Source organism: Bemisia tabaci, chromosome 3, assembly GCF_918797505.1.
Source record: "Bemisia tabaci chromosome 3, PGI_BMITA_v3".
In the NCBI taxonomy this organism is placed as follows: domain Eukaryota; kingdom Metazoa; phylum Arthropoda; class Insecta; order Hemiptera; family Aleyrodidae; genus Bemisia; species Bemisia tabaci.
The window spans coordinates 62,533,470-62,552,348 of NC_092795.1; the positions used below are offsets into that span (position 1 = coordinate 62,533,470).

The 18,879-nt window shown below is 35.8% G+C and overlaps 1 protein-coding gene across 3 annotated transcripts in view; it reads left to right on the top strand.

Moving 5' to 3' along the window:
* The first annotated feature begins 857 nt into the window (after nucleotides 1–857).
* Nucleotides 858–18,879, top strand: part of Oseg1 (intraflagellar transport protein Oseg1) — a 28,738-nt gene continuing 10,716 nt past the window's right edge. For all 3 annotated transcript variants that reach the window (XR_002009734.2, XR_002009733.2, XM_019055176.2), the window contains exons 1-15: nucleotides 858–1,129; nucleotides 2,973–3,082; nucleotides 3,705–3,825; nucleotides 4,543–4,830; nucleotides 5,888–5,963; nucleotides 8,047–8,241; nucleotides 9,110–9,198; nucleotides 9,813–9,921; nucleotides 11,141–11,284; nucleotides 12,031–12,168; nucleotides 13,299–13,463; nucleotides 13,996–14,115; nucleotides 14,724–14,842; nucleotides 15,912–16,065; nucleotides 18,576–18,737. Coding sequence is in view for 1 of the 3 variants with exons in the window: in XM_019055176.2 (XP_018910721.2) it covers nucleotides 1,071–1,129; nucleotides 2,973–3,082; nucleotides 3,705–3,825; nucleotides 4,543–4,830; nucleotides 5,888–5,963; nucleotides 8,047–8,241; nucleotides 9,110–9,198; nucleotides 9,813–9,921; nucleotides 11,141–11,284; nucleotides 12,031–12,168; nucleotides 13,299–13,463; nucleotides 13,996–14,115; nucleotides 14,724–14,842; nucleotides 15,912–16,065; nucleotides 18,576–18,737 (2,049 nt within the window). In the remaining 2 variants the exon portion in view is untranslated. The remainder of the gene's footprint in view (nucleotides 1,130–2,972; nucleotides 3,083–3,704; nucleotides 3,826–4,542; nucleotides 4,831–5,887; nucleotides 5,964–8,046; nucleotides 8,242–9,109; nucleotides 9,199–9,812; nucleotides 9,922–11,140; nucleotides 11,285–12,030; nucleotides 12,169–13,298; nucleotides 13,464–13,995; nucleotides 14,116–14,723; nucleotides 14,843–15,911; nucleotides 16,066–18,575; nucleotides 18,738–18,879) is intronic.

Sequence of the window (18,879 nt, forward strand, 5' to 3'; positions counted from 1 at the left end):
ATGATGCAGCAATGGGACAACATTCTTGGAGATTTCCCCCTTGGATATTCTCGAAATTTTCCAAGGATGATTCTGGGTGTGCATACTCAATATCTTATGCGTCAAAGGGGATGCACAAATGAAAACTTGAAAACCTCAGAGCCTGCCCTGAATATACGCGACTCGCGAATTATGGATGATGGAGCAATTCAACAACATTGCATAAATTTCCCCTTTGAATTTTCTCGAAATTTTCGGAGGATGGTCTTCGATATCTATCCTCAATAAATATAATCCGTCAAATCGAATGATTTGATTTTCTTTTTCTCATAAAAATAGAGGACTCCAAAATGGATTAATTAATTAATTTAATTAATTAACGGTAAACATTGATCCCGGAACAAATTCCGCTGGTTTATGAAGGTTCCGGATCTTTTCCGGATCTCTCAGAATACTACCTGTTCCGAGAACATCGGACATCAACTTTTTAGGTAACTCTGTGACTCGGTCTATGTATGTCTGTAGCAGAAGCTCACGCTCACTCAAGGTAGATTTACACAGGTATGGACAGAACTAAACAACTGGCCTCTGATTGGCTCTCCAGCGGCCCCTTAACGTCAGCCATTTTGGATGTTTTGATTATTTTGATTTATTATGCACGGTTTATCGTTTGTCAAAATTTTGTGGGATTTTTTTGCACAATTTTTGGTTATGCGATAATAATTTTAGCGTTTAAACGCACAAACGTTTGAATGTTAATTGATTGTAATTTAATTAAAAAACGGGCCCCTTAACCTACGTCACGAGGTCATGTGACACGTACTGAGGCTCATGGGAAATTTCAACTTTTCCATACCTGTGTAAATCTACCTTGGAGCTCACTTCACACTTCAGTCACTTGCGGTTTGATAACATGTGCTCCGCAGCCTTGTGACAGCTTTTGAGCATTCAGATCATTGTGTTTGTCTCAGTAAAGTACTGAAATTTTCATAATTTTAACCGAGATCTTCTTCTATCACATGCCAATCAATTGCAAGAATATTGTTTATGTTATTTCCCGCCAAACTCAGCGGAAGGACTCTGTCTCCTAGATGAGGATCATACCAGTTTGGGCTTCCAAAGCTCAAAACAAGGATAAAGTTGAGCAATGGTATTTATAGTTTTCTCGCACCATGTCTTTGATCCTTTGATCCACACGCTGTCTAAAGATTCGTTCACATCATTCCAACTTTATATAATTTTGAACCTGAACTACTCCATCCAGCGGACAGGCATACCACGTGACGATGTTTGTTGACGACAGCATGTTTTTCCGCTTGCCTCTACTTACTTTACTTTTGAGTTCATAAAAGAGACAGCTAACTTTGCTGCTTTGATCTGTTGTCCAACTTGTACTCTCAGAAGAGAGCAAATGAGAAGGAAGGTTTCAGTTAATGCTAATGGTCTATAGAACTGGTGAAAGAAAAGAATGGACTAATGTCACATCAACCTGAATGCATCATTCATCAGTTGGCCCATTGATTACCACATAAATTTACTTAGAATGGTGTCAATTTCCAATATAACATTTGTTCATTATATTCTTTCCGTCATCTCACAGCAATCGAGGATTGACCGCAAGCGTTGGCATTTCACTGCATATTGGTGCAGAAAGTTCTGAAAAGCTGACAGTGTACCATGATCTTACGTTTTGCGTTTCTGCATACGTCAAGCTGCAAAATGCTGGTATTTTAGTGAAATTCCTGATTTCCAGGTAAAATTGAGAATTTCATCAATCCTGAAAATCGCCTCACAGCCCAGCATTTCCTGCAACCCTGCTGCCATGCACAGATATATAAATCAGCCTACTGGGCATGATAGTCAAAAGTAAACTACTGCCAACTTATCTACAAGTGTTCTAAGTAATGGATAAATTATTGTGATGAAATATGAAATAACAATCTCTTTTTGAGTGTATTTTCCGCATGCACTATGTTTTCTGTATGTGTCTTAGTGGTCCGATTGCTGCCGCAATACTTTTCACCACTTAGGCTTTATTTTCAGCCGTCAGCGCTCTGTTTCTCTGTCTTTTTTCAATTCTGAAGAACTTTTTGCACCCCACCAGAAAACCAAATCTTGCTACACTTCTTACTAACTGCAAGGAGCTGAACTCAGCAAGACAAATAAGTAGTTAAATATTGTCAGTTTAGCATGTGCTGAAATCTTGCCTCTCACTTGCTCGTAACCCAAGCTGAAAAACCGAGTATATACTCGCTTGCGCAAAAATTGAATCTTTGTGCCGATGCGTTTGCTGGCTCTACTCTTCAAATGGCATCCTCAGTTGCTCTGAAGATGCTGGAAAGTAAAGCCAGCAAGATGCGCACAAGAAATTATTTCAGTTTACATGCAAGTGAGCATTAACATGGTTTTTTAACGTCAGGTATATTATGCTGATCTCTGTAACCATTTTATTGAATTCACTTGGGGTACCTTTGAACCCTCAAGGTTAACAATATCAGAAAGGCAAGCAGCAACCTGCCTCTAACCTTGCTGTCTTACCTGTCAATGGTTGAGGGGTCAGTTTAGTTAAGCGTGAGTGAGAATGAAGACTTTCCTACACCCTACTGGATATCATAATATTCATTGAACAACTGAGAAAGAGAACACTTAAATATTTTCTCCTACATGAATATTGATGGCTAAAGTAAAAAAATGTACATCCTCAATGCAATGTTTATAAATCTCCAATTAGGGAAGTTAAATTGTTTAAAGGAAAACTCACCAAAATTTCTCCTTAAAATTTTCTGTGAAACTCTTTAAATAAGCAAAGAAGTTCACAGAAATTTATTTCAAGAAATATCAAGAAAATATTTTGATTGTTTTCTAAAAAAAGAAAAGAAAATGAATTAAAACATAATCAGCGTTCTCTTAATGATATGCATTTTTCAATTAAGGCCATGGCAAAAAAATAGTTTATTTACCTCTCATTCTCTTCCATTTTTCTTTTTTTCTAGCATATACGGCCTCTGTTTTAATCCAGATGGCTCTAGACTGATACTAGCGGCTGGACAGAAAGTTCTTGTATATAATGCTGATAATGGATCTTTAATTGAAGCTCTGAAAGGTAGTGAATTCTTCATCCATACTCATTAATAAACTCAACTTTAATTTTTAGTCAGGGAAGAAAAATTATCAAGTCATTTCAAAGTGTTAGAAAATATTTTTTAACCTGACCCCCACACGAAGAGAATAGGTTTCCTACGTTTTTTTTCATCGTGTCAAGCCAAAATTTGTCAATCTATAATTTTTTTTCTCCATTTTCCAGAAATTTGTTGGACCACCAATTTCGAAGGTTTTGTGGATATCGGTTTTTTTTTTAAAATTACGGTCTTAAATCCCTGTTTCTCAGAAGCATAACTTGTTCTGAGTAGAGTAGAGAATCATCAAATTTTCAGCGTTAGGCACTCATTTTAAAGTTTTGTAATGCCATGCATAAAATCATTTTTAAGAGGCTTAATGGACGGGATGAGAAAAGGGAGTAAGAAGAGTAAGGAGCAGCCTTTGGGGTTTTGGTTGCCCTAGTTTTTGTTATTTGTTGAAGATCGTCCAACTGAAATTCAGCAGACCTCAATTGAAATGCGTTTGATGTATACCTGGAAAGACGCCTGAATTTACCTTTTATTTGTCAGTGAGTGCCCTGTCATTTTTTATGAAAAATAACTTCCTCTGATTTTATTTTGTATTAGGTCATAAAGAGAATGTGTATTGCGTGGCATATGCTGCCGATGGGAGACGATTTGCTTCTGGAGGTAGTGACAAGACTGTAATAATTTGGACCTCTAAATTAGAGGGTACTGTAAAATACACGTGAGTAGCAAATTTTCTCAGTTGATGCAATAAACAGGTATTTTTTCTTTCTTTTAACAGTTTCTTTGTCGATTCTCTCCGTAGTTTATAAACACATGCAACCTTTTGAACGCAAAATCAAAACATTCGGAACTGTCCAGAGAGGCCATTGAAAAGACACAATGGATAAATTTCATTATTATTATTTGGGAAATTGTAAAGCAAAGAAGTAACAGAACTATATTCGTTTTGTTCCAATATATGTATCACAAGTGGTATTGATGAAGAAGTGGAAATTGAAAAATGAAAAAAATCATTTTATTACATAGCTTCACGCAGCTTAATGGATTATATTATCTCAAGTTGATTCTAAACTCAGGTTTTAATATTAATTCTGTGGCAATCCCTATCATATCATGACAACGTATTCAGCATAAAATTTTGTAATTTAGTAATTCTGTTGTTGAAAACAATGATCCATTAGTTGAAAAATTGTAAAATTCACATAATATTTAAAAAAATTGTTTCGCCTATTGTGTTGCTTAAAATTATAAAAGGATGAAAGTGCTGCTTAGTATGCACCTTTGGACTTCCCCTTTGAAATGTCGTAAATAGTAGATTGAGCACCTTCATTAATACCTTCACTCCTCTTGAAAAAAACTAGAACAAATTCTAGAGTTCTCCTCTTTTACTTCTGCAAGATCTGAAGTTTCAATTCATTGATCTGCTTTTTTTCAGGCACAATGACTCAGTCCAGTGTCTGTCGTATAATCCTGTTTTCCATTTCTTGGCAAGCTGTGCAATCAGTGACTTTGCATTCTGGAGTGCGGACCAGAAGGCTGTTCAAAAGTTTAAAGTACCCTCACGAATCAATGTATGCTCTTGGACGGCAGATGGACTCTTCTTGGCTCTAGGTCTCAACAACGGCAATGTATCCGTGCGAAGTCAATCGGGAGAAGAGCATTGCCTCATCGATCGCCAGAATCGTTTCGACCCCATTTACGCACTTGCTTGGTGTCCCATTAAGTAAGATCAAAAAGCTTCGCTCCTGTTTCCTTTTTGTTGTGTAAAAATAGAATCAATTTTTTTTTTTAAATTACACAATTCTATATTTTCTCTATATCCTGTTTCGAGAAAAAAACTGCAGAGTAGGTACTTGCTAAATAATTATCACATCACAGATATCTCTCAAGCAAAGCATTTTCAATTGAAACTCAAAATAACGAATTTTACTCGAGTTTATGAGTGGAAAAAAATTGACCTCTCAACCACTACCCAACCATGTTCCTCGAAATCTATTACTATGAATTTCAACTTTTGTTCATTTTTTTTTTTTTGTTTTTTTTTGTTTTTTTTTTTGTTGGATAGTAGCTTTGCCAAGGCTCTATAAAATTAAAAGAGTCTGGGTAAAATTTGTGGCAACTTAAGAACGGTATAATTCCTCTAAATCAGAAAATGTTAAAATGGCGGAAATACATGTACACATTTATATGAATACATAAGTGACTACATTTATAGATATGAATTTGAATGACCTGCATATCGACGGTGAAACTACCAAACCACGTATCTCGGTTTGCGACGTCACAGACTTCCTGTCATACTTTTTTTTTTAAATGAAAAACTACTTAACATCCAGTCTTGAAAATTTCTGTGATTTTTCCTCTTTGTGCAGAGAAAATTCCGTGAAAATTTCAAGGAATGATATTGATTTGGTCTACTTCAAAAAAATAAAATGTGAGCGTAGATTTTTAAACACCGCAAACGAGATACGTGGTTTGGTAGTTTCACCGTCAATATTCTTCGTCTACAATACGAGATTGGTGCTCCTTTCAAAGTCGCAGGTTTGGGTCCTGTCCCAGAATGAAGTAGTTTATTTTCCAAAGCTCACATCTCTCATTCAAGCTCAGTTTAATTTAAAGCAATAGCAATGTTGAGTATATTGTTTTTGTTCATACTATCAGTAATTTGCAAAAGTTTTTCTAAACCTCTATTCATTTGTCTATCATTTGTCTCTCTTACACCTGATGTCGCATCAAGTGTCTGGTAAATTATTATCTTTAAATAACATACTTTGTTTCAGAGATGATAGTCTGGATGTCCTGTGTATAACTGACTGGGGTAAAACCTTAAGTTTTTGCACCATTGATGGATCTCCGGTAAGAGAACTAAACAGTAATCAATGGGTCAGTTGGGCTGGTCACAAAATCGTGTTTTGATGCTTGATTCTTGTAGATTACCTAAAGATAGTACGATCTGTCCAAACAGCAACTTTCTATGTTCAATATCAACCGAGATATCGCTCTTTGAAAAGTAGGGTTTTTGACATCATCCACCGCTGTAGTAACACCCTTGGTTTCTTCCATATGATCTCATCAGTAAGTGTAAGGCACATTAGCACTGGTTACTTAACATGAAACTCCGATGACAGCAAGGTGGAAGAGACCAAAGGTGTCACTACCGTGGTGGATGACGTCATAAAACGAATTTTTCAAAGCGTGATATCTTGGTTAATATTGAACGCAGAAAGTTGCAGTTTGGATAGATCTTATTATTTTTGGCTACTCTACAAGAATTAAGCATCAAAATACGATTTTGTGACCAGCGCGCAACTGACCCATTCTTAACAAACACAGCCCCTGCAAATCAAAGAAATATTGTCCTCATCGGACAATGTATTGCTAGTGTCATTAGAGGGGCCAAGAGCCATGTTCCCAAATGGTCTTCGGCTTGATCAGTTTTTCTCATGAAAATAAATGCGAAGAAATAGTACGCATTACACCAAGAATTGAGGCACTGGATGCGAAGAGGGCACTTCTCGGTTGCAGTGTTTCAGAGTCTCCTCTAATATTTCATTCATTGTAAGGAAAGTGAATGCATCCATTTCACTAAAAATTTACTGAATATTCCTTGTGATTCTACAATTTTCTACTTATGGTAAGAATTCTGGCAAAATTACCCATTAAATTCTTCTCCAAGGGATTAATTAGCAACAGAGATTCTGAAACACTGCAATCAAGAAGTGCTCTTTTTGCATCTAGTGCCTCAATTTCCTCTATTTGCAAGTTTTATCGCTAAAATTTGCATTTACTTATTTGCTTTTTTAAAAAAAACCAGAGAATTCCGAAATTCCTGGTGCTCTAGATCATCTATATTACCCAATATTAATTCCTAATACCTTTGGTCACTTAATTTCTGCAAATAGATACAAGACATATTGTTCTTGTAGTAGTTCGGATACTTTTTAATGCAACTTTTCTGAATAAAAAATATTGTTTACAGAGTATTTAAAAAAAGAAACAGTTTTTTAAACGAGGTTTTAAATTCTTTGATGATGTTTCACTGAAAATAAATCTGTCTGAACTCTGTAAGACTGGCAGTGTTTCAAGTCATTACTCTGTTAGACCTTGTCTTTACAGGATATTCTCTGAAATTTGTGTGTGTAATTAAAACCAGGTATTGTGCAAATCAGTTTTTCTGTTTCCAAAAATGAAGATTTCAGTTTGTCCAAGATCATTTCAGTGTGATTACTTTCATGATGCGCTCATCTTAATCATGTGGGTAGTGTTTTACCAAATCCAAATTGAAGACCATCTCAGCATGGTTTGTATCCTCATTGCGTTTGTACATCTTGGCCTCTTTCAGCCAATTGATGCTGATTTGGATGTACCCCTGAAGGCATTTTTTCTCACCACAAATTCCAAGCTGTCAAAATGATGATTTTGTTGCAAACTTCACTTAAAAGGGAGAGTAAGCATCATTTCCCCAGGAGAATGGCTCAAAAATTACATTGAGCAGATTGGCTAACAATTAGTCACAAATTCGCTCCTCACTCAAAAGCGTGAAAAATTTGCAAATTGGTAGACCTAGACACCCGCTTTAAAAAGTGAACAATGGCAAAAATTTAATTTGGCACGGATGAGCCACTCTGATTTTATACCATCCGTACCTCAAACTGGCCCTCGGAACTTGGTGTTTTGACAGATCTTAGTTCTTTCTGCCGATCTAGGATCTGAAACCATCATAACTTCACTCTGTGACTAATGTGACTGATCCATTCCAGCTTTTGCTTGATTTTACCTGTAATTTATTCAAACATCTCACTTTGAAGTAAGAGTTGTTTCCCAAGGAGAACTGCTTAAAAATTACAATGAACTGATCGTCAAAGTCTAAATTTGCCAGGGCTTATCCTAATAAGATTTTTAATCTTACATCTCTTTCTTTATCTTTTTGTTTTGAAAGGTTACCAAAGAACGCACACTAGATTTTGAACCCTTATTTGCAACTTATTTCAATGATGGACTGTACTTAATAGTTGGAGGAATCGGTGGTAAAGTGGCTCTTTATAGTAGAGAGGGTGTCCATTTATCAAATTTAGAAAACAAAAATTCTACATGGGTCTGGACCAGTGCTCTTCGTCCTAACTCTTCTTACATAGTAAGTATGCTTCACACATCTCTCGTCTCGTTTTCTCAAGAACTTCACTCAGTTTTTTTCCTCTCCATCTCTTTTTTATGCCAAAGAAATCATTAAATTTGATTTGAATTTATCTGTTTTTCCACACTATATTCTCTCTCTTATTTACTCTTCCAATTCATCATTGAGGTAAAAGTAAACTCATTCTCCTAAATGCAAATGCTCTTAAAATGAGTGGTAAATTAACTCTCACAATGGAAGACCTGGGTACGAAAAAGGCGCTCCTCAGTATCAATGTTATAGAATTTCCGTTTGCATTTTTACCCGGAACAGGAAAAAGGAATGCTTTTAGAAAGGTGGAAATAAATATTCTTAATAATTTAATGATATCTTTAGCTCAAATCCCATGTTTAATGATCCAGTAGTTGCTTTACAAAAAAAGAAATTGTTGGAGGGCATTCTGAAACATTCAATCGGGAAATTGCCCTTTACGCATTAAAATTTTTGATATCACCTGTTTTGAGTTAATTTTTGAGGTACTTTAAACAAAATCTTGCATATTTGAGCTTGCGATAGGATAAATTTCATACACGAAGATGTATTGAATCTCCTTCTTTGTAGGTATAGAGAAGACATCCGTTTATCCTATGTGTCATATGCCTTCATGCATGAGCATCATTTCTCAAAGTTGACTGTGGGAAAAATGCATGCAAATCAAACCCACTTCTGAGATTCACAGTTAAGACATTCCATCATTCCTCCATTGACAGTAATTTTATAGAGATTTTGAGATGCTCATCTTCCTCTTTTAACCCAAAACTGTGGGAAACACCCACTCATAAGTAAATTGTTCAGTAAACAAAACCGAATAATCGTTTAATTATTTTAGGTTTTTGGTCATCAAGATGGGCAAGTTGCATGCTATCAACTTGCGTTCAACACTATTCATGCATTGTTTAAGGATAGATATGCCTACAGGTGAGATTTTCTTCCATTTTGTCCTTACATCTTGATTCTGCAATCAGTATTATATGTACAGGATTTTTTAGGCTTTACTACTCAGCACAAAACTGTTTTGCTGAATAAAATATTGGGTTAACAACTATGAAATTTCAACAAATAAAATAAGCATGCGTTTTCTGCCTATTTTTCTTAAAAATCGGCAAGGAATTTCATTTCCAATTGAACATTGCCGAGTCAAAAATGCCAAGGATTAGCAATCATCAGAGTTTTTGAAAAGCAATATTTAATCAGAAAAAAATTGATAGAATTTGATGTTGTTCAAAGTTTCCACTTTTCAATGTTGAGGAAACTAAAACATAGTAATGCTATCTGATTTTTGGTGGATCTTATTACAGTAATGAGCAATAAGGACTGTTGACTGTTTACCATTTTTTTATGTATTAAGTTATTTTACTTTCGTATCCTGAATTCATATAACCAAGGACTCTTAAGTCCAATTTGTCTGTAGTCGGCTGTAGGCCCCATCGAGATAAAAGCCATAAAACCAACAGGAGAAAAAGAAGATGAAAAAATAAAATTATTTTGTCTGTGTTAACTTATTTTACATTTTATTATTTGATTGCCCTCAGAGAGAACATGACAGATGTGATCATTCACAACTTGTTGTTAAACCAAAAAGTTCGCATCAAATGTTCTTGCCTTGTGAAGAAAATTGGAATATATAAGCATCGATTAGCTGTAAGTATTTATTTTCACTTGAAAAACCTCTGCACTTCTTATTCAAGTGCGTTGAAATTGAATGGAAAATGAAATGAATTTAAAGTCATTACTATGCTAATTGCAGGATTTGAGTCACATTTTAATGTTTTTTCTCTTACATTTAAGTCAAAGAAGTTGTTCAGCTTAGTTTTTACTTGGTCCAACAAACCAACAAAAAACATGCTTCTCCCTCTCTCAGTTTTCAGGGAAATTTAGAATAACTTGTAACAAATGAAGGGAATTTCACTGTGTTAGGTCAGGTTAGTCTCTAAATTTTCACATTGCACCATCCAAAATTGCAACTTTTCAACTGCGACTATACGTTGTTTTTTTTTGGTGATTCATTGGTTTGGTTTCAATTTTGGTGTTGAGCTATATTCTTTCATCTGACAAAGTTTCAGTGAGATTATACTCAAATTTTTTTTTTCCACGTCTCCAATGCATATCTTCCAACCAACCCCTGTTTGCATACATTATCATGGGCCCAGTCACTAACAAGATTCCCAATAAAGCTAGCCTGCGGGCCGATGATTGAAATCGATAGACAAAAATGACCAAAGGGATATAGAGGGAACCTATTGGTGGAAGCTGGTGGTTGCAATGGACAAAGGCAGTAGGTAATAGACTAACTAACGGCAACCAACAAGAAGCCCGACCGTTAGTCCATCATTTTCTCCCTTAGTCAATGAGAACCACACATTTCAACCAATAGGATCGCTATTTACCCCTATGTCTTCTTTGTCTATAGCTTTGTCTATCGATTTCAATAATCAGCCTGCTGATCCTATTGCTCTGTAGCCCCATTTTCAGTAAGATTCGGATGCAAGTACCCTCTCTTGATTTCAGGTCTTCCTGTTTATATCTCTTGGAGAAGTCTAGGTGTATCCGTGGACCTCTTATATTATTTGTATTTCACACATACATACGGTTACTAATGTTTACTATCTTCAAGTATTATATCCACAATGGAGGTATCTCCCGAAAATATTTGAAAATAATTTTTTTTTCCATGATAACTGGGGAGGAAAATATACCAAATAATCCTTTCAAATTCTGCTTATTGTTCTGATTAATTGACATCAGGGAAAAAAAGCAGCAAAGTCAAAAATGAATTCCGTCATCAGTTATTTTTGCTGAGTTTCATCGGTTTACAGAAAAAATTGACTTGCCTCTAACTTGTCTTCAATTTTCTATTCAGGTTCAGTTGCCAGAACGTGTGACGATTTATGAGCTGTACCTGGGCGAGCCTGAGAATATGCGATACCGAGTGAAGGCCAAAATTAACAAACAACTAGACTGCACCCTTTTAGTTGTTTGTTCAGAACATCTAATTGTGTGTCAGGTAATTTTGAACCAAAAGTTTTAAAGCTCAACTCTAATGTAAACAGCGCCAAACCACTTATTTCTGGAGTATTTTCCATGAAACAAGATGAACTTATTGCATTTTTGAAAATAGGAGACTTCATGTAGGTCACAGAAATTGTTCCTGATTTTTACTATATATCATGAAAAAGAAACTCAAAGTTGCATATTTGACCTTCCATATAAATGCACATCTTTGAGAAAACCAAGATTATATTTTAGAATAGCCTTCTCACTGCAGGTGCTCTTTTCACTGCGTGACTTATTGACTGCGAATTAAAGTTCATGCAGTAATGAATTGATAAAGGCTGCCTGTAAATTGCAGAAGGGTCGCATGGTAGAAAAAGTACCCATGATGGACAGGATATTTTCAAAAGCTGTCTTGCCTTTCTTGGCAATGCGTGTTGAAATGAAGGCTCAAATTACGAAACTTTGAACTTGTTATTTATGGATTGTTATTGTTCAAAGAAATCTGGAAAAATTCAAGTAAACTTGGTGCGCTACCTACTTTTCAAATATGTAAGGATTTAAGAATCCATTAAGATAAATCTGGAAAGAAAACCAGAATCTGTAAAATAATTTTGATTTCTAATTGCTTGTTGAATCAGTTTCTTCAAGAGGACCCATCCTGCATTCGTAAATACTTGCCCGTACAATAAACGTTTCTAGAAATTTTTTGCAAATTAGCAAGCAAAGATGTTTAACGAACTTCACTCATTGTTTCAGGAGAGGAGAATTGAGTCTCTAAATTTTGACGGGATCATTGAAAGAGAATGGCTGCTGGATTCCTTGATTCGTTACATCAGAGTTATTGGAGGAGCCCCGGGCAAAGAGGGCCTTTTAGTCGGTCTAAAAAGTGGACAGGTATGATGGACTTGACTGATTCGAAGTAACCTAGTGTCCCCTAATTGTATGATTATCATTAAAATTTGCAATATTGATTTGAGTGGAAGAATTAATACAAAGTACTTTGCGAGATAAGCAGGCAAACAACTTGAAGTTGTAGTTTTGATAGAAAATCTTTCACAGGTTTTTTCATATCATTCAATCTGTGAATTATAATGGCTGGGGTTGGGTAAATACTCATACTATAAGTTGAAACCATAAGTGAAAAGCACAATGGCTTGTTGTTTATAGTTTTTCCTTGAAATTTCTTTGGGGCTCTTGCCAGTTGCAGAAATTGCCTTGAAAATATGTGTTTTTAAATTATATTTTAGTGACAAATGCTCCTCAAGAGCAAGCTTTAAAGAATTCGGGACAGCTTTTTGGATTTAACAAAAGAATCTAGAAGCTGAAATTTTGCGGAAAGTGTTTCTCATTGGCTTGAAGTTTATGGCCTCATGTGAGGTGACAACTCACGGTTTCAACCACCTTTTGAATCCAATGCAACATGGCCGCTGTAGGATTGGAATTGCAGAAAAATTATTTCATTTCCATGAAACAACAAAAATACTTCACTTCAAACAGGGAAAATATCGTGAGCACAGTCAAGATGCATAACTTTTCGTCACAGTCGCGACCTGACAATAAATAAACAAGGATGAAATTCAACACAGCAGACAATTATTTTCAAGATGTCACAAAATGTGTTGGCACGATATTTTTCCATTTAAAAGGAGTTAGATTTTTGGCAAGCTTCAAAGTCTTTTTCTTGACTAAAATCTGATTTAATGGAAAACAAGAATATTAAGACACTCTCATTTTGTATGTACTTTCGGAGAATGAATTGAAAAAATATTGTGCAACAGCCTCACTGTGGAGATGTGTGACTTCATACTTCTTTCTTTTGGGAGAAATTTCCTTTTTTGCAGTAGATATCTTGAATCAGTATTTTTTTTAAAATCTTCAATTTAATTGCTGAATGATACTAGCAACCAAAATTTGTTTGGCGGTCACTCGCAGACTTTATGCACCGCAAAGAGTTGATCCTTAATACATTTCTCATCTCAAATACTGAATATTGTACCATTTCTCTTCTTGTGTGTGTTGAGCAGGTTCTAAAGATATTCTTGGATAATCCATTCCCCGTAAAATTAATTAAAGCATCTGCGGGAATTAGGTGTCTTGATCTCAGTTTGTACAAACGGAAGTTGGCAGTTGTAGACGAAAACAATCAGTGTTGTGTGTATGATCTCTCAAGTAAAGAAATTTGTTACAAGGTTTGTAGATTCATTGTCAGAAATTCTTCTTAAAATTTTTTTTCGCTAATTATTAGTGTCATTTTTGATAATTTTGAAAGTTCGAGATTTTGCTTGTCAAATTCTTCTTTTGCATTTAATGAAGCTTTCATTTTTTTTAAATTTTTCCTCCAAAAATCAGTAGACCTTGTTGCAAATACTCTCTTTTTCTTTAAGAACACTTTTCCCTGCTGGAATTGAACACTTTAGTATGATCAACACCTTTACCTTATTCTCAGTGGTCTCTCTCTTAAAGAGATAATTAAAACTGATAAATGCGATTAACTGTGAGTTTCAATGTTTTTACCATTATTTTTTTATTTTTATTTTTATTTTTCAGAATATGATACAACCACCTTTTACAAAGTGTTAATTATCTTCTTTTTACAAATATAATAACTTATAAGTTGACTAAAGTCTAATTTTCATTTTTAGCTTTAACTTGTATAACCCATTCACGCACAACACCCAGACCACACGCAAATGTCATTACCATTATAATGCTCTTTTTTAGGAGGCTAATGCTATCAGTGTTGTCTGGAATTCAAATTTTGAAGACATGTTGAGTTTCTCTGGAAATGGAACCCTAAATCTCAAAGTCAACAATTTTCCTATTCATCGACAAAAACTTGCGGTAAATATAATTTTTACAGTTCCTTCTGCTTCAGTAATTTCGTTTATGAATGATTTTCTTTTAATTTTACGTGTTACTTCAAAAAGTTTTTGTAGAAAGACATTCATCCATCGATTTTTTCTTAATCGTCTGTTGCCCCAGGATGAGCAGCTGTAAATTTCTATTTCAGAACTATTAGAATGAAAATAAATCTCTTAAGTCTAGGAAATTGTGTAGTGGGAGAGTGTGAAATAATCCACCACATGTAGATTAAATGGTAGAGCTGATCTATAATGATTGATATTGGTACTTAGATAAACACTGGTGAAGTGCTACCACGAATCGCTGCCCAAAGATTGACCCTGCGGTAGCCTACACTTTGCATATATATTTTGTGGGTCCAGCTGAACCATTGATGTCAAAAATATTAATGGGTGAATTGATAAGGATACACACTTAGAAGATCGGCGACCGTGAGCGCCCGAGCTTGCACTTCTGAAAGCATGGTCATTGGCCCGAGAGACAAGGCTCATGCATGAGGTCATAGAACGATATGGTGGCCATTCCATGACAGTTGTTCCCTGCATATTTTTCGTTTCCAAATTTTTAGATTATTTACTCATTTTCAGGGTTTTGTTGTTGGACTATGGGGTTCAAAAGTGTTCTCATTGAATTCATCTTCTATTGAGGTCATCGAAGTTCCTCTTTCCAAATCCATGTACCAGTATGTTGAAAAATCTATGTTCAGGTATGATCCCAAAGATTCCTAATCATCTATATTTTATGCTGCATACCGATGGCTAAATGCGGAAAATGTGCATCTCAATTGCAGTGCATAAAAACCTCTGTTTATGTTTCATTTTTTTCAAGGTAAAGGACTAACAATGTTTCTTTGCAATTTCGTGTGGTTAATTCAGGGAAAACAATAGAAACTGCATAGCATGGGCCTTGTACAATAGAGATATTTTCTTATGATTTAAGTACGTCCACTTGTCTGAAGTCTCATTAGACTTAAATGTATCTTTCAAGAAGACATTGAATGATCTTTTTTCTAATTGTTCGAATGGCCTATCAACTGCTACTAATTTCATCATTTCAACTAATTCATAAATTTTATTGGTCCATTTTAGTCTTATATGAACATTTTCGGCCAAATACTATCAATACATACTCGACATATCAACAGCAAGATTAAAAGCGAATCCCCCGAACTGAATTTTCAACTCAAGTGCAACATTTTAATGAGAAATCAGAATCAATTTGTTTAAACTTTGAGTTCATTTTACTCAAAATCATCAAAATTGTTACTTACAGTAATACCTTGATTATCCGCTTATCACTTATTCGGCATTCCATTTATCTGGTGCAACGATAAGACACAGCCGAAATGCTAATATTTGTATTTGAAGAGAAATTTGGCAGCTGCTATGATGCTACGGATGGTAACAGATAAACAGTTTTGGGCAGCTACCTTCATTCCTAACATATTATCATGCATTTGTTGCATATATTACATGTACATTCCACACGTTGAATCGTACATATATCATGTGGTTTTATGCATTTTCGATTATCCTGCGTTTCCTGGCTCGGGCCTTCACCATAATTTATCGAGTAATTAAGGTATTATTGGACCTCATTGTCTCACAGGTAGCTACAATTTTTCAATCAAGTGCTGTGAAAACTACTCGCTCTAAGCACAAAAATTGCATTTTCAGATTATTCACCAGTTTTTTCACCTTGTGTCTCTGTTAGACTTTCTGTATTTTCACAATACTAGCTGTTGTTACGATTATTCATTTGTTTTAAATTAACAGGGAAGCGTATTTGGTGGCTTGCCTGGGAGTCACGGATTCTGATTGGAGATTCCTTGCTGAAGCAGCCTTGGAAGGATTTGACATCAATGTTGCTGAAAAAGCCTACCGCCATCTCAGAGATTTTAAGCACTTAGATTTTATTTTTGAATTTCAGGTAATATCAACTGAGAACCTAAAAAATGGTAATAGGGATAATCTCTTATAGGGTCAACAAGATTTATTTGCAAGACAAAAAAAACAAACTCTTTTGACAGTTAGCAGAAAACTATTGTTCACCTGAAAAATGTTGCTCCTCAGTGCCGCAATCAGAGACAAGTGACCCTCCACTGGCCTCCTAGCGACAGGTGGAAGATTTTACTTTCGGGGATTCAACAGTTCCTTATGGACAATTATTAGGGAGCAACAGTCATCACCTCAATTTCGGCTGTTGACCTACCTACATGGTCAATGATGAGCTTTGGGTGATGTTATGAGCCAAACAAGTTTCGCAAACTTCGGCCATTTTCGACTTGTTTGCAAAACGAAACTGCCAACTTGTTGTTAAACATCAACCATGTAGGTAAGTCAACAGTAGAATGCTGCAGTCCTGAAAGTTAGAGTCCCTTTATACCCAGAGTTAAGACTACTCGATTATCAGCTGACTGGCAGCGGCTGGCCATGGAGGCCGAAACGAGTGCACCCAAACGAACGATATTGAGGGATAAGGATCAGGAATCTTGCGATGTCTGTCACACAAAAACAACAACATCAACAAATTGATCAATTAAAACGAAAATTAGATTGGTTTGTGAATAATTTCTTAATCTATTTTCATTTTGGACCGATGGAAATAACAATTTACTCTTGATAAACCACAATTAGGTAATATTTTCATTATTCTTGTTCACATTCGAGGTACCGCCATCTTGGTGCACTCGTTTTGGCCTCCATGAGCGAGAACCAATCAGAATTGAATTTTTTTTTAGGCCACTTTCAGCCCAACCCTGGCCCAACCAAAAGTGAGTTGTCTTAACTCTGGGTATAAAGGGACTCTACCAAAAGTAAAAGCTTCCACAATGGCCAAGATACTAGTGGAGGGTCTCTTGTCTCTGGCCGCAATTTGCCCCTTTTCTTATGAAACTTTTCATCGCATTAGCACCAGTGTACTCTGTATTTTGCATTTAAATGTTCATTTCAAGAAATACAATGTATTTATTTTAAGAACACAATCAACGAAAATGCTCGGATTTCCTTTTGTAAAGAGACTTTGCCTTAAAAATTTGGAAGAATTAATGCAGATGTCCCAGGCATTTAACAATTTCAGATGAATAGCCACCTGCCTAGGTGAATAAGAAACAAAAAGCGGCGGCCTTGTGGCAGCCTAAGCAAATAGCAAGTCGCCCAGGCAAACAGCACGTTGCCTAGGCACACAACAAGTTGCTTAGGCAAATAACATTACGGAATATCAGGCAAATAACAATCAATAGATAAAGAAACATTACAAGTTCACCTTTATTTGTTAGAGCAGGCTACGGATTCATGGCACCGGCTATTACACTTTCTATTGTTCTTGAAACATGAGCTCCGTTTTGTTTCACATTGAGTCTTGCTTTCTGCACAGGTACATTGCACGAACCCTTGCGCGTTGTACAAGCAACGGACGGCTGCCGCTTCTCTCAACGAAACTGTTTTTTCGAGGGGCACTTCTCCGATCTTAAGGGTGGAAGTCAAAACTTCCTGTAATGCATTCCATGAGATCCACTGTTTCAGAATACCAGCCGCGATTGCCACTTTATACTTGTCATTTTTCACCTCTGTAATCAATCCCGGGATATTACTGGTGTCGAGGGGACCGCGATCAAATTCCGGGACTATAACTTCACTACATTCTGCCATCCTTACGATTAAAATTCGTCAACCGAAAATAAAATATTAAATTGACTGGCAGTCATGGGCAGTTCAAAAATCGTACTTGATGTTGTTTTTATCATTTTCGGCAGTCCTTGCGTGTAGCTCTGTGTTATCAGTCAAGTGTTTTGGTCACCTACTCTGAGACTCCACTTAATGCATTGTCATGTTTCATATCTGGTTGCCAGATCATTACGATAAAAAATCTTATTTCGATGAAAAGTTAGATTGTTATTTGCCTGAATTCTGGTTCAGCTCTAGCTTGAATCAAACAGCAAGTTGCCTAGGCAAACAGCATACTGCCTAGGCAAATAGTCATGATTGCTATTTGTGTAGGCAGAAGGCTATTCGCCTAAAATTGTTAGATGCCTGCGACACAGATATTGCTTGCTTACCAAGAATATCTGCAGACTTCAACAGAACATCATACATGACTCATAGTTCATAACATTCATTGTTAGCTGGTCACTAATTATTTTACTAAGCGCCCAAACACATTGCATCACTAGTCTTAAAAATATCTCTCGACACAGGTTTAATTTTGCCTGGAATGAGAACTCTTGAAGAATTGTCACAATACAAGAATTTGAGAGCTGAAAGAAAGGAAAACTTGTTCGAGAAAAAATGCAACTTGTAGCTCCAAGCAACCGAGAATTTAGAACCTAGAATAGTTCTGATTGTATAAATTTTTGTTCTTTATTTACACTGGGTTGCTTTATTTTTGAATCCTTTATTGCTCGAAGGCAGATAACATTCTTTGTTTTAATTTTACAACAGCAAGGGCGCAGTAAAAGTGATAAAGATAAACAACTTCTCGTGGCAGATATTTATGCTATTGAAGGCAAGTTCAGCAAAGCAGCAGACCTCTATGCAAAATGTGGACAAGGACACAAAGCTTTGGCTATGTACTCTGACTTGCGAATGTTCGACTTGGCGCAGGTAAGATGATACTTTTAACTTGCATTTTGACAGTTGTTGAACCTGATCTGTTTATTTTTTGTATATTTTTTAAGATAAATGGATTTAGTGATTTTTTGGGTTTCCCATCTTATTTCGTCATTCTTTGATCTCTCATGGTAAG